Below are 14,921 nucleotides of genomic sequence, written 5' to 3'. Positions count from 1 at the left end.
TCCTCGTGTGACTCTGATGGAGGACGGTCGATTGTGACGTTTCCTCCCCTTGTCTGTGACCTTTGGAGTCTGGCACCTGACATGACGATACAACAAAGGTTCAGGATGTGGTTCAGGTCCCCGAGGCAGGGGCATGACGCACTTCTCCCCGCCATTGGCAGGGCTAAGCCTTGGAACGTCTACATGTATTGTGTTTCTGCACTTTACCTGTCGCATGTCACAGTGCGGTTTGTGGATTTGTCCAAGTGATTTTTGGCCTGGTCACGCCGCGCGCCCAGCCGGCTAGCCAGGCTCACATGTCGGAGTCGGTAACCTGTGCCGGGGGCGTGGTGCCCCAAACAGCTCACTTTCCTGCTACCTCTTGTTGTGTGTGTAACATGTAGTTCTCCCTGTTTGTTTTTAGATATAAGCTTTTCCGCCTTCACGGGACATGAACCTATACAAACAAGGGCGGGGGGTCCGGATTTGTTGCGCAAACTTGACTTCATCGCCTTTTTATCTCGACAGCGGTAGACCCGTGTGGGGATGAACAATAAACCACCCTTAGAACCGCCGAGCCGTTTGTCAGGGCGCGGGGAGGTGAGGAGAGATGTCCATGGGAACTGGGTCAAACGAGAGTCCCTTCATTAAACTATACAAAGAAAAAACGATATGATTACAGGTCGATAATGTTTGCCTAAGTTTGTTGTAAATGTTGTACTTTTCTTTTTCGATGGCATCGCATCTTGGCGCTCAAAGATGGCGCAGGATGTAGGCATGCCGTGTCCACCGCATGTTTGCCTCTCGCCAGATCTCTGTAACGAACCGCGTTGGGGCCCATCTCATGTAACTCCCTAAGTTAATATTGACGTTGTTGAACGCCAGGACGATGTGGGGAAACACGTCTTTGTGTGGCCACAACCGCAGGTGCAGGTGCTACTTATCACCGCTAGTTTGGCCGTCATCCAGCCGTCACGGCCCTTTGTCGGGAGGTGGGACCGCTCCAAAGCGTCCCGGCATTAATTAGTTGATCGGACGGCGTGGACAAACTCAATGGTAACTATTACTATATTGAATGAATGGTGCGGGGACATGAACCCGTGACACAAGGCCATGTTCTACCGCTGTTATCTCATACATCAGCACGGAGAGCCCACCTCTGGGTGTTCGTTCAATCTTGTGATTTGTCATCGGATCAAATACAATCATCATTTATGAGTAGCTTGGTAAGAAATGTCTGGGAATGTATAATACAATTTTACATTATCAGATATGAATGTGTCAAATAGACGACGAAGTTATAAACGACGAAGTTAGCGATCAATGGTAAAAACTGCCAGCTTGAACAGTACATGCAGTCCGGATGGAATGGAATGAACTGAAAACAGAAGGACTTGTTGACCACCCCTGGGATGGGTAAACATCGCTGACAACAATCTCCACATTAGGATTGTTTTTTTTTTTTTTAAATTTTTTTTTTTTTTTTAATCTTTATTCAACAGAATAAAAGCACAAAGACAGCTGTATTACATGAAAACATTAGAGTACACACACACACACACATGCTAGTATTTGAGTACATTTTGAAGTTCGCCCCATTTTCTAAAGTGACTACTTAACTTATTTCTTTTTCCTGCGATGGTTTCTTCTTGACACTTGAAATTATTCACAAATGGGATAAATTTATGCAACGAAATAGTACATGACTCACGATTTTTAAAAATGTACACCTTACCCAGAAGAATAATAAGATTACACACTATCGGCACAGATTCGGAATGATCCCCCAACAGAATGTTCATTGGATTATTGACATTCAGATAAAGCCCTGTTGTTTTGTTTAACCATCTTTGTACGCTACGCCAAAATTCAACCACCTTTCCACAGTCATAGAAAAGGTGTTTTATTGTTTCTTCCTCTTTTTTACAAAGGGCACATAATGGAGAATCTTTCAATTTCCAGATGTGTAATAATCTATTTGTTGCTAAAAATTTGTGTACTAATTTGAATTGAAAGATTCTGGTCGGGGGATCGATTGTTAGTTTATGTATGAGGAGAAAAACTTCCTTCCAAGGTACAATGTCGTTCAGTTGGTCTTCCCAGTAAGTCATGATGTTCCTAGGGTGATCGATCAAATCTTTTTTTTCTAAAAAGAACTTATACACTTTTTTGTTGATTTTAACACCTCTTATCCACTCATAATTTTGTAACATAGGTCTGCATACTTGTACATCGCTACAGTTCCTTACATTACAACATTTCAATCGACGGTACTGGGAGACAGCTGATATCAATCTATTATAAACAAACTCTGAAACAGTTACATCAAATTTCAATCTTAATTCTGTGTAAGACAGCACTTTTCCTTCTGCATCTAAAATGTCATGTACAAACAGAATGCCCTGATCCAGCATATCCCTCCATAAGAACGGTTTATCATCAATTTTAAAATGACAACTATACCACAGAACATGGGAATGCGAACTATTCTCAGGAGGGTTAAACTGGAATGATAGCCACGAAGACAATGCATCTAAGAAAAATACACTTACACCAGGGAGCTCATGTTTCAGAAACTTGACAATTTTCACTTTGTCATCACCTATTTGCATGAATGGAAACAAACCCTTTCTAAATGCAACATGGGTGTTTGATAGAAGTTTTGAACAAAACCAGAGTGTGTTATGATAAAGCTTAGGAATCCAGGAAGCTTTTAAGGAAGCATTGAAAGCATACAAATTAATGAGCCTTAACCCTCCACATTCATATGGGCTGTAAAGTATTTTTCTCTTTACCCTCTCCGGACCATTATTCCAAATGAATTTGAAAATTTTTGTTTCATATTGTTGAAAAAACATATGATCCGGAGAAGGTAGAACAAGAAATATATGCGCAAAGAGCGAAACAACCAAGGAATTGATTATTGCGATTTTGCCGTACAATGACAGTGGTTTTCCTTTCCACGGCTGTAATGTGGAGTCCAGTTTCTTAAGGCACTTACTACAGTTGATGGAAGTGATCTCATTCATATTTACTGGAACGTGTGTCCCTAACATATCAAAGGGTCCATCAGTCCATTCCACGCTATACTGACACGGTAATACAAAGCCTGTACCTTTAAGAGAACCAATTCTGACTACCTTACATTTGTCATAATTGGGTGTGAGACCAGAGAGTGCGCTGAAGTGATTTAAATCTTCAGTTAAAGCGTTAAGTGAGACCGATGTGGGTTCTAAAGTAAAGTTAGTGTCATCCGCATACTGGGACAATTTTGATTCTATATCTTTTGTCATCAAACCCTTTATATCTGAGTTACTCCTGATTTTAATGGCTAAAAGTTCCACGGCAACAATAAACAGATACGGAGACAGGGGGCATCCTTGCCGTACCCCTCGCTGAGGCATAAATGGCTTAGATAAATGTCCATAATTGATAATTCTACTTGATATATTACTATAAAGTACCTGTATCCATTTGATGAAGGAGTTTCCAAAGTTAAAGAATTCTAATGATTTTAAGATAAAATCCCATCTAATACGATCAAATGCTTTAGCATAGTCTGTCACAAAAATTATTCCTGGCGAGTTTTCTTTTTCATATTTTTCAATGATTTCCAGAATTCTGCGAATCCCGTCTCCTATATACCGTCCCTGCATAAAACCAGTCTGGTCGGTTTCTATAATACTCTGTAATACTTTACACATTCTTTTGGCTAAGCACTTGGACAGGATACGAACATCACAATTCAAAAGTGTTAAAGGGCGCCAATTAGTTAGTGTGGATGGATCTTTGTCTTTTCCATTTGAATCCTTTTTAAGAAGTAGTGATATTAGCCCCTCTCTTTGTGTACTTGACAAGTGGCCACGTTCGTAAGCGTGGTTTAGACATTCTAACATAGGAGATTTTAAATGATCGAAAAAAACGTCATAAAATTCTACAGGAATGCCATCTTGTCCTGGCGTTTTTCCTCTTTGGAAAGATTTGATTGCTTGCTTTAATTCTATTTCTGAAATAAAACCCTCACACTCTTGTCTTTGAGCTTCTGACAGGCGTTTAGGGTAATCTTCGGGGAAAAAATCTTCACAAATTTCTTCCGTGAGAGGAGTTGGAGGTTTCTGAAATGAATATAGTTCTGAAAAGAAGTCCGTTTCCATATGAATGATGTCCGCGGGATCTGTGAGGATGCGTCCATCAGAATTCCTTAACCTCAATATATTTTTTCTGGCGTAATTTCTATGCTCGAGATTCAAAAAATATTTAGAACAACGCTCCCCTGATTCCATCCATTTGCATCTAGATAAAAAGTTCAGTCTACACGTCTTTTCATAATATAACCTCTCCAGTTCCTTTTGTTTACACTCGTAATGTTGAAGAATTTCTAAGGAGGGGGAAGGATCCTGATCTAACGTGTCTTTTAGTTCGCTTATTTCTTCTATAAGTTCTTTCTCTTTTGCAACGTGTTGACGTTTCTTCCTGGAGGAATATCTAATAGTATGTCCGCGGACACAGCATTTAAATGTATCCCAGACTACCTGGGGATCTGCCGATCCTGTGTTGTGTATAAAAAACTCTTTGATGAAGTTTTCGGTTTCTTTCAGGTATTTTGGGTCTGATAGTAATGAAGTATTTAGCTTCCAGTAACCTTTCCCACGAGGATATTCAGATAGAACGAGTGAAAGAGCTATGAGGTTATGATCTGATCTAAGGCGATCTGCGATAACAGTTTTACAAACTTTGGACAGTAGAGAGAAGGATATCAAGAAAAAGTCAATTCTACTTGCTTGTTTTTGGCGTCGCCATGAGTACCGAGTGGCATTTGGGTTCCGATGTCTCCAAATGTCTATCAAGTCGAATGTGTCCATTATGTTAAGAATTTTTTCTCGTGCTTGGGGGTGATAATTTTGCACCCTCTGTCCTGCTCTATCTATTTTGTTATCTATAACCGTGTTGAAATCACCAACTATCACCAGGTTTTCAATTGAAACATCTGCTTCTTGTATACCTCTCTCGATTGTCTCAAAAAAATCAGGATCGTCCATATTTGGACCATAAACATTCACTAAACAGAACCTGAATTCTTCGATTGTTATATCTAACATTATCCAACGCCCATCGTCATCCATTTTCTTGTCATGGATTACGTACTCTAGATCCTTCTTGAATAAAATCAACACACCTCTACTATTACTTGTCCCATGAGAGAAGACAATGGAGCCTCCCCATTCTGAGGCCCACGTATTTTCATCGTCAGCCTCAGAGTGGGTTTCTTGTAGGCAAATGATTTCAAAAGATTTTTCGGACAGCCATGTGAAAACTTCTTTTCTTTTACGTTTGTCTCCTAATCCATTGCAGTTAAAACTGCCTATTTGTAGTTCCGTTTTGGCCATAAGAAATAAACAGTTTTAGAGAATTCTAGAAATAATTTGCCTACATCCACCGCGAGAAGGGGGAGATAATTAAAGACCTCCCTCCCATTTCCACGGTTCGCAATCTTATTCCCATTAAAACTTGCTAATTTCAGGTCATGTTTTGTCATCATATTGGAGTGGCTGTTTACCATTGTGCCCACAATTACTGCCGACCGGTGAAAAATCACCATGCAGCTGTGTTTTAACCAGGTATTGTAATACTCATTATGCAGGCATTCCGGCCACCTACCGGGAACCCACGGAATTTGATGGCTACTGATAAGTAGATTTTGCACATTGTGCTTGTACAACAACATAATCAAAATAAGAGAATAGAGTAAACATAATATAAAGTAAAGGTAACAATTTGACTCAAAGAGATATGACCAAATGATATTAAACCAAATTATAGTAATTGCATGATCATTAAAAGGGAGGAAACGAGGGCTATCTACATACCCTTCTGAGCACCGTTGTTGCGTGGCCAGCTGGTGTCTAGTCATGGCATTCCCGGCATCAGTCACCGGAGCAAATCGGTAGTAGACAATAATCAAGTATCTAGCAGTGTGTGTGTACTCAAACAGAAACAGAATTGAACATAAAGATAACAAAATCGTAAGATAATCATAATCGAAATAACAACAAAACTGGGTCATCTCCAAAGAGCACTGGATGAATTTTCCAGTGCTCCTGTAGAGATTATAACACATTATAATTAACAGAAACCACATCAAAAATAACTTATAAATGATCAGTAACAAATAAATCTCGGAATAATAAAGAACCAAAGAAAATGATTGATAAGTGTCACTGGGTCGGTGATTGTGGAAACAATCAACACAAGTCAACAAGAGTTCAATTGCTTTTTTCTTTTCCATTTTCTCTTTTGAAAGTACATCTTTTATTAATTTCATAATGTTGAGAGTCTAGGGACAGTTACTAGTTCCTTTTCCCTCGACTGGAACGTGGTCTTAAGGTCCGTCCCCCTCCTCCGCGTGTGGCATGTTGTGACTGATCCGAGCTCCCCGGGGTGTTGTTTCCCTTCTGTGATTTGTCCCGTTGATGTTGTCCGTTTCCCACTGTCTCTTGTGACCGTTGTATGTTCTCAGGTTCAGCCTCTGGGGCGTCTTGGAGCCATTTGCTAGGAATTCTCCAGTGTGCGAACGACTCCCCCTCAATCACCAGCCTGTCCCCCACGATCGTCGCTCTCTTCCCCTTGGACTTAGCTCTTTTCAGAGCAGGGACCAATTTCCGCTTTCTCAACTCCCTGACATTGTAAGGCACGTCATCTGAAATGAAGACAGGCTTGTTCTTGAGTTTGGTTTTGTTCTTCCAAACCTGATCTCGGTCAGCTCGGCAAGTAAAGCGTGCGATAATAGGGCGAGGCTTACCACTTCTATTTCTTGGCTTTCCCAGGCGATGGACGCCACACATTCTCATTCCCCTTGTATCGAGCTTCATCTCGCCACCTATGACATCTAATACTTTCTTCGTGCAGTTCTCTTGTTCTGTCTCTTGTACCCCATGGAAGAGTAGGTTCCATCTCCGGCCGTACAGCTCAAGATCGGACAGCCATTTTCCCGTGTTTTCCTGCTCCTTTTCTTGAGACTCCATTCTGCATGTCAGCTCGTCCACGTTTTCCTGGGTGAATTCCATAGATTTGACGAACTCGACATTGTCGACATGATGTTTGGAAACCTCACCTGAGACTGTATCCAGGTTAGACTCTAGCTGCTTCACGCGTGTTTCCAAACATTGAAGCCGGTCTACTATGGCCTCCCATTCCTTCCTGGGAATTTTCACCAGTTCCTCGCCTCTAGTTGCGGCCATATTTTCACTGACCGTGCAGAACAACCTCAGGAACAACTTCAAGGGTTGAAATAGCCAAAAAACCGACCGAGCGAGGCAGTATTTCACAAGTTTTTCCACAATTCGCCGTAACACAATTTAGGCGACCACCATGTTGGATTACCTTAGGATTGTTTGAATAATATTTAACGTTTCCTACGCAAACACTTAACGGTAGCACATACTGTAAGAAAATACGTCACCGCTGAACTGTTTTGACGCAAACAACCACTATTACACTAGCATTTGACGTGACAAATTCGTTCGTAACGTTCTTTTCATGACGTCAATGTTTCGGCACTGGCACATGAGGGCGCGGAGGAGAGAACAGGTGTTAGAGTAGCACGGCTTTCAACTGCTCAACATCAGAAAACATGCGTATCCTGTTATTGTACAGTTTATATAACCGTGCAGCTACAATACTATCTTGCCGGGTCATCTTTCATTTCGACAGTTTCCTAAGTCGCTTGTTTTTTCCTTTTACCGAGCACAATCTCGACAGTAGCATGCGGATTAGTCCTGCCATGGGAAACGACAGCCCATCGTTGACGTCACAGTCACAGAGTTCCTACGGGTATACATGGGAAATCGGGTGGACTTGTCGACACGACAGGACAGTTTTTGTTTTTATACAATGGGAAAGTCCGCTCTCATTAACTAAAACAGACTGCTAACTTTTAAGTTCAACAAGGATTCAGCCCAACCCCAGTAACTCTCTGCTCGGTATGTTTCCCATATTGATACACCTTCTAGTCCGTTTCACTTGATTTCTATATTCAAATATTTCTGAAAGAACGTCCAAAAGAAACGGCGCAATTGTTTCTGTACATCTAGACGCTTTTTACTCAGTTTTAGTCTCTTGTGAGAAATGTGCGGGTCTATCATTTGTGGTCTCGTACCTTTGGAGCGGTATAGTGATTTTCTGATCTGGCACGTACTATCAAGACTTTCGATAAAAACAGTATCCATGTCCCCTTCGCCGACACCCCCCTGGGTTCACGGTTCCCCGAGGATAGCTGGGGCCGTGTGTCGTGACGACTTGTCTTACCTTGTTACCACAGGTGCGTGTGGACTGCCTGTCTTACCGCTCAGGGGCGGGGTACCCGTCCAGCATCGGGAGAACACGCGGGAGTTAACCTGAACAGCCATCCATCTATCCAGTTATGCCGATCAGCTAATGTTCAGACAGAAATTGTGAGATGTGCGAGCGTTTTACAAAAGAAACAAACCTAGAGCCCCTGGGCACTCCCTCACCCGTTACATATTTCCTAAACAGTACAACAATGGAACAACTCTAGGACATGCGCTCCTCTTTATCAAAATTCTGTCTGAAATCTCCTCCCTGCCGCGAAGGGGGCGGGGCAGTCGGCAGAGGGGCGTGTCGGCTGGGGGATGGCCAGGGCGCGATCTGACGGTGCGGCGACACGGGTGCACCTGTCGTAACACAGCGGCGGCTAGCGCGCCTCGGCATATCACCAGGTCACCTTACAACGCAAGCAACATCTGGCAGGGGTCGTCAGGTTAGGGGTGCAGATGTGGAACAGATTTTCATTGTGCAGACTTTTTGGGAAAGGGTCTAAGTATTATTAGAGTGACGGGGACTCAAGTTCTTTCTGTCATTTTGTTACATCTCTAGATCTCACTCCCTTCACCAAAATTTAATTGTCTTGCCTCCTCAAATCAACAGATCCCTTGGTTAATCTCGCAGAACTGTCCACAGAACTTTTCCAGAGTGTTGGGCCCATATGTCGGGTAAAATGGTGTAGGCGGTCTACTCTATCCAGAAACACCCATGGGTGTGGAGAGTACGTTTTAAACTCCGTCGGTCATTGCTGGACCAGCACCTACAGATGAAGGCCCGTATGGCGCATGTTTTGTCTGGTTTGCAAGTGTCGACAACTGGGATGAACTGTTCGTCTTCCACTTGTGGGTGATGTGCTTTGTGTGACATCCAACTACAGATGTAGACAGCTGATACCGATGGATAAAAGGGGTATCACATGGACGTTCTCAGGATTGAACGAGTTTCAGATACAAGCACTCAGGCTCTCAATTTCACACAGATGTTCCTTACAGTGTGGTGCACATACAGGCGTGCATATGTAGATTACTGTGACTAGTGGATGCATCTCTCAAAAACATCTTCTTTTCCTTTCCTTTCCAGATGTGGACAGCTGTGAGCAGTGGATGAAGTGCCGCTCGGAGTTCCTGCTGGCCTACCTGTCCAAGTTGGACGACCTTCCCAGCTGCCCGTGCTTCTACCCGGTCAACCTGCCCTACAACAACCAGGTCTGGGACCCCATCCACAACCGCATTGTGCGCTGGGTGGACTCGTCCGGGTCCAGAGAACGACTCGACGTGTACAAGCCTGGCGCAAGGTACTGCATACGGTCCTTGCTCAGCCGAGAGAGCACCAGCCTCGCCGCGCAGCACTGCTGCTACGATGGCGAGATGAGACTGATCACCAGAGGAAAGGCAGCTGGTACGCCAAATCTCATTAGCACTGAAATCTCGCGAGAACTGCACTACAGGGTAGACATCATGCCCTGGATCCTCTGTAAGGGGGACTGGACTCGTTATAACCAAGTCAGACCCCCCAACAACGCGCAGGAGTGTCCCGACAATCCTGACGACAATGAGCTGTACAGACAAGTCGAGGAAGCCAAGAACTACTGAGCCTGAACTACACATATATGAAAAAGACCAAAGAAAGGACACTAACCATGATACACTATAGACTATCTTGTCAGGATAAATCACTGCCAGAATGACGCGTCTGTGCACACCAGAACCCGTCAGGATTAGAACGTCATCTTCACAACGACTGGGTAATAAACAGACTAGAAATGACTTCCTTGGACGAAAGGCCATGGAACTCAACATCGCCTTATTACCGGTATTCACAATCGAACCAAAGGCTCAGAGCAACAGTTCGTGCGAGGACACAAATTGATAATCGGAAAGTTTTGAAGAAACTTTTATATTCCTGGTGCAACTCGTCAGTTCCACAGGTTGTGACTGATCAGCGGTGTGGTGAGTGTACGCGGGTAGAGTGCCGTCACTGGCGGCGGGGGGAGCACAGACGACTCTCATCTCTCAGCAGCTGCTGGAAGTGGTTCCTTCCGACATACTTGTCATGTTTCAGGGCGTTTGAAGTGTAACGGCAGGGATGGCTTTTCTGGGATAACAAGTATAACATATACATACCAGCTCCGTAGGGTTTATATGGGTGGCGGCTTTTCCTCAACGGTGACGCGACCGACGCGTTCCCCGTTCACGTCACGTGAGCACTACCTCTGCCAAATTAAACAGAACTGATCACTACAACAGTATGATGCTGTTGCACAGGGCGCAATGCTCTCCACAGGGTAATCGTGTTGCTCGAACAAAGCGAAACAGTCACGTCAGTGTGCTATACTGATCCTGTTTTGTCAAAACATCACAAGATTTAGAATTTCTAGACACGGTTGTTCTCTTGGCATCCGTTTCATATCTTCTTCACGAAACGTATACCCATGTCTTGGAACATTAAGACGGCGTCCCACGACGTGACATTTGAAGCTAAAAGGAAGTACATAAACCGTAACGAAGTAAGCTCCTTAGCTGCCGGAGAGTTTCTGTTTAAAAGACGAACAAACTCAATATCATGCTCGGGGAATCAAAGTCCCGAGCGCGGAGAACCACGTTAGATCCACCATTCCTTCTTCATACACGCCGCTTCAAAGCGACGGATCACTTAGAACTCAGATGTCAAAGGCTAACGGCAGGCATCACATCTCAAACAGTTCACCAGAAATCAAATAACACGGATCGGAAATCAAAGGAATTTTGACACCGACAAAGTTGCCGCGCTGGTCAGTCCAGCGCGACCGGAATTTTGTTCGTTTGTGTCGTTCTCCGTTTCATCCCCTCACAGGGCCGTGTTTCCATCAGATCTGCTCTTTACAGTTCAGACTATTTTGATTCGGCCCAACATCTAAGTACTGTATACATGTATGAAAATACGGCTTCTTCTTTGCGCCACATGTGGATTGACTTGAATGAGTCGTTAGGGGGGACGAGCCGATTGGACGCCACCACAAGACGATGATCTCCTTTGCAACTGCAAGCCTGCCCCATAGTGACAACCAGAGCAAGATAAATTGAAATCTTAAATGTAAATGTTCATGATCAAAACCAACGCTACAAAGCATTCCTTTTTCCTTTGGGGCTAAAATGTTCAGCGAAAAATGACGTTCTGAAACAAAGTTCTGAAACAAAGTACAGGTCATCGACCGGTGTTCACCAGCCTCACGTGAGCACAGATTAAGTACAGGACCGCGGGCAGACTTGATCCTTCCCGCCACGGTTGGTGACGTGTACCCCGCGGTGTTTGTCAGTCAAGGCCAGGAGTTTACTGTACCAAATGTCATGAATGAAACTCATATTAGGAAGCCAGGCGTTCCAAAAGTGGCAGACAAGGACGTGCACACAACATGGGCGTCAGTTCAGCAAAAGGGACAATATTGTCTGCGACGTCGACGGCACACTGTGACAGGTGCTTGTGCAATGGGGGTGCCGTCATCACGTGTGGCTCATCTTTGTTCGGACAACACTAGCAGTACGGTACGGGTCTGTCCGACTGCTGGCGCCCATCCCCGGGAAGGTTAACGTTCGCACCCGTCCGCGCGGGTAGGGCGGGGCCCCTGGCTAAACCACTTATCTGCGCCCTAACGAGGTGCTTACACGGCCACCTTCTGACGAGCCGCGCACATCGGGAGTTTGTTTAGACCGTGTAGCTGTTTAGGGCCCGATATTGGACGAGCGGCTTTCACCACATGTGGCGCACAGATCGTCACACAGAAAAAAACTCCAACCGACAGCACGTGCTACAACTATCTTATCATTCGACTAAAAAGACATAAACCGAAACTACCATAAGCAATACAAACACCGGCGGAAAGGTCCATAAAGATCACGTCTGACGCGAGCGGACAATAAAACTAGCGTCTGGTCCGTTGCAAGGTATCTTTTCCTCTACCTGACTAGGTGCCAGGAAAGCGTGCATGTCGCGCTCACAAGTCAGTCGCCGAGCACCGGTTGGGCTACAGTCGTCTCCAGTGATGAGAGGTGACGGGGAACTGTGTCCATTTGACGCAACATTTGAAGCAGCACAGGGGGCTCTGGTCAGCTTCCATCTGCCTTCCCAATCCCTACATCTAACCAAGGAGGTCTAACCCTACCATCACTGCCCTACCATATTCGGTCAGAAAACTGACATAACTGTGTAGCGACAATCAGCCATACTTTATAGCCAAATTCAGTGCAACTTGTTTGAGGAAGCCAAAAAAGTCCTATTATGTTCTTCGTAGACCAAAATGCCTGTTTACAAGAGACGTCGGCTGAGCTTCACCTACTAGTATTATAGCTGCGGTTTCCATTCGTATCAGGTTAAATGGGGAAAACTACAGTATATATCGAGTTCGCGCCCTGCCTACTGTTACTGGTGATATGCTCTAATGTTTTGTGCCTGTCGGAATATCAAACGATTGAGTCCGTCCTAATGACAATGTTAGTCTTCGTCTCCTTGGATGTGTTCAGTATTGGGTAGATATACAGCGTGAGTACGGTACGACGCAACGTTTTATGTGGCGACTGTGTCGAGTCCTCTCTAGATGCAAACCAGGCTGAACATGTGCACCATGTGGCTTCAGGCTGCTCCAAAACGGGCATCTTTTGATTATTTCTGGTTGGTCAACCGTGGGCCTTGTGAATTCCGGCTAGGTTATCTGAAGACGATTCGGTATAAAAACTTGCAATCGCCCAACACAATATATGTGCACTTCATGATGTCCAGGTACGCACATTGACGTGTATCGTCGTACCTATAACGAGCGTGCTGACGTCACTGTGACGACAGGAACAGGCGAGGGGAGTTTGTCTCACCTGTTTCTGATATCGCCTTGTTGATGGAACGAGGGCATCTTGGCTGTCTGTTCATTTCTGTCGAGACTAGAAAGTCAAAACTCTACAATTTTGCCTACAACACAAGGTGTCTCATTTTACTGATTCTGGGTAATGGAAAGCTATTTGGTTCTCTTCCCTTTCATGCCTTTACTCCTGACATGGACCTCGACAATAGAGTAGCAAGTTTATTCGTTTTAAAACCTGCGTTGAGTGAACAGCCGGAGCACTAGATTTGAGAATTGAGATGCCCTTCGTTTCATGGACAACTCCATAGTACGTGACGGACACTATCGTTACCTCAGCCCACAGCTTTTGCTTGTCTTTTAACTTAGTCTTTATACGACAAGGAATGTAGATGGGAAGTGTTGTCCTGTTTCTTAAAAGTTCAATATTTGTGTGAGGCTTCAGGTAAAGATATGTCACATGGAGTAGAATATTCCGTCTTTGAGCTTCTGACTTTCCACCCACATTCCCTTCGGGGCTTATCTTGATATGTGCATTACTAAATGTAACTACATGTATAACCAAGGAACGTACTAAGTCCGTGAATCAGCCTTGTTTGATCTTTGCCTCTGATAATGGAGATGACAGATGTTTTCTTTTATTACTTGAACCAACATTTTCGTTGGAATATGTATTTTGTAATAAGTGTATGAACAAGCTAAAGAATAATTATTTGAAGTTCATCTATTTATTGTCTGTGTAAAAAGACGAAGAAATCCTTGAGATTTTATATCGTGATATAATAAAAATGTTATCTGAGCAGATGTTCTCGTTTGTGTCTTCTCACTTTAGTCCACGTCTGTCTACATATCTATCTACATATCTATCTATCTATATAGATATATATTTATATTATTCACACCACTCCTTTTTCTTTCCGACCACATACAATGTATCGGCATCGAAGAAGCACTAGAACAACTACTAACCAATGAAAACACTAGAACAACTTCTGCTAGCCAATGAAAACACAAGAATAGCTGCTAGCCAATGAAAACACTAGAACAACTTCTGCTAACCAATGAAACACAAGAACAGCTACTAGGCCTGCTAGCTATTGAAAACAACTTAGGCGTAAAACTGGACAACATGAGTACATTTAAACTTTGTTAGGTCCTATCTATACAATTTCTGTGCAGTGGCTTCCCCCTGGCACAAAAACGTCACGGAAAAGCTAACGAAAAGAACAGGGCTGTGTCTTTGGGTAGTTCTACTCCGTGGCCGACAGGCCCATGATATAGCTTGGGTGGATGAACTACAACCACATGCTTGACCGCTTCGTGACCTTTCCCCTCCTATCCCTGGACACACAACTGCCATTGTTCTCTGTTGTTGGGAAAGTTTACTTCACATCAAAGGAAGACACCGCCCTAACGGAGAATATCTGAATCGCGGATGTTTACAAATCTGTATCCACACTCTAAACAAGCCGCGATGAGTCCGCCCTTCCCCGCCGATGCACCTGTGTTTGCTCCCTGTGGACTTGCCGAGCAAGAAAGGCCGCCGACAGGAGGCCTGCATCACGACTGCCAGAAAAACACATGGTTCATAAATTGTCACTGCTATAAAGGGCACAGTCATGTTGGACAATATAAGCGACTGTCAATGAAGGATGGGATAAGAGAGGAAATGTAAGACGACAAAGTATTATTCAGCACTGATAGAGGGAAGAGTGAGTGAGCAAAGGAGTTAGTTAGTCACTGAGTGAGCAAAACAATGCTCTTTCTATATCTTCCC

General features: G+C 44.0%; 1 protein-coding gene across 4 annotated transcripts in view; it reads left to right on the top strand.

The window, feature by feature from the left end:
* LOC136433439 (isthmin-like) overlaps window positions 1-10,576 on the top strand; it is a 28,189-nt gene extending 17,613 nt beyond the window's left edge. For all 4 annotated transcript variants that reach the window (XM_066425649.1, XM_066425650.1, XM_066425648.1 and 1 more), the window contains exon 5: window positions 9,400-10,576. In XM_066425649.1, coding sequence (XP_066281746.1) covers window positions 9,400-9,911 — 512 coding nt within the window. In that variant the 3' untranslated portion in view covers window positions 9,912-10,576. The remainder of the gene's footprint in view (window positions 1-9,399) is intronic.
* Window positions 10,577-14,921: the final 4,345 nt, after the last annotated feature.

Source organism: Branchiostoma lanceolatum, chromosome 4, assembly GCF_035083965.1.
Source record: "Branchiostoma lanceolatum isolate klBraLanc5 chromosome 4, klBraLanc5.hap2, whole genome shotgun sequence".
Taxonomy (NCBI): domain Eukaryota; kingdom Metazoa; phylum Chordata; class Leptocardii; order Amphioxiformes; family Branchiostomatidae; genus Branchiostoma; species Branchiostoma lanceolatum.
The sequence above is the reverse complement of the archived record's forward strand: the minus strand, read 5'-3'. Positions and strand labels throughout refer to the sequence as shown.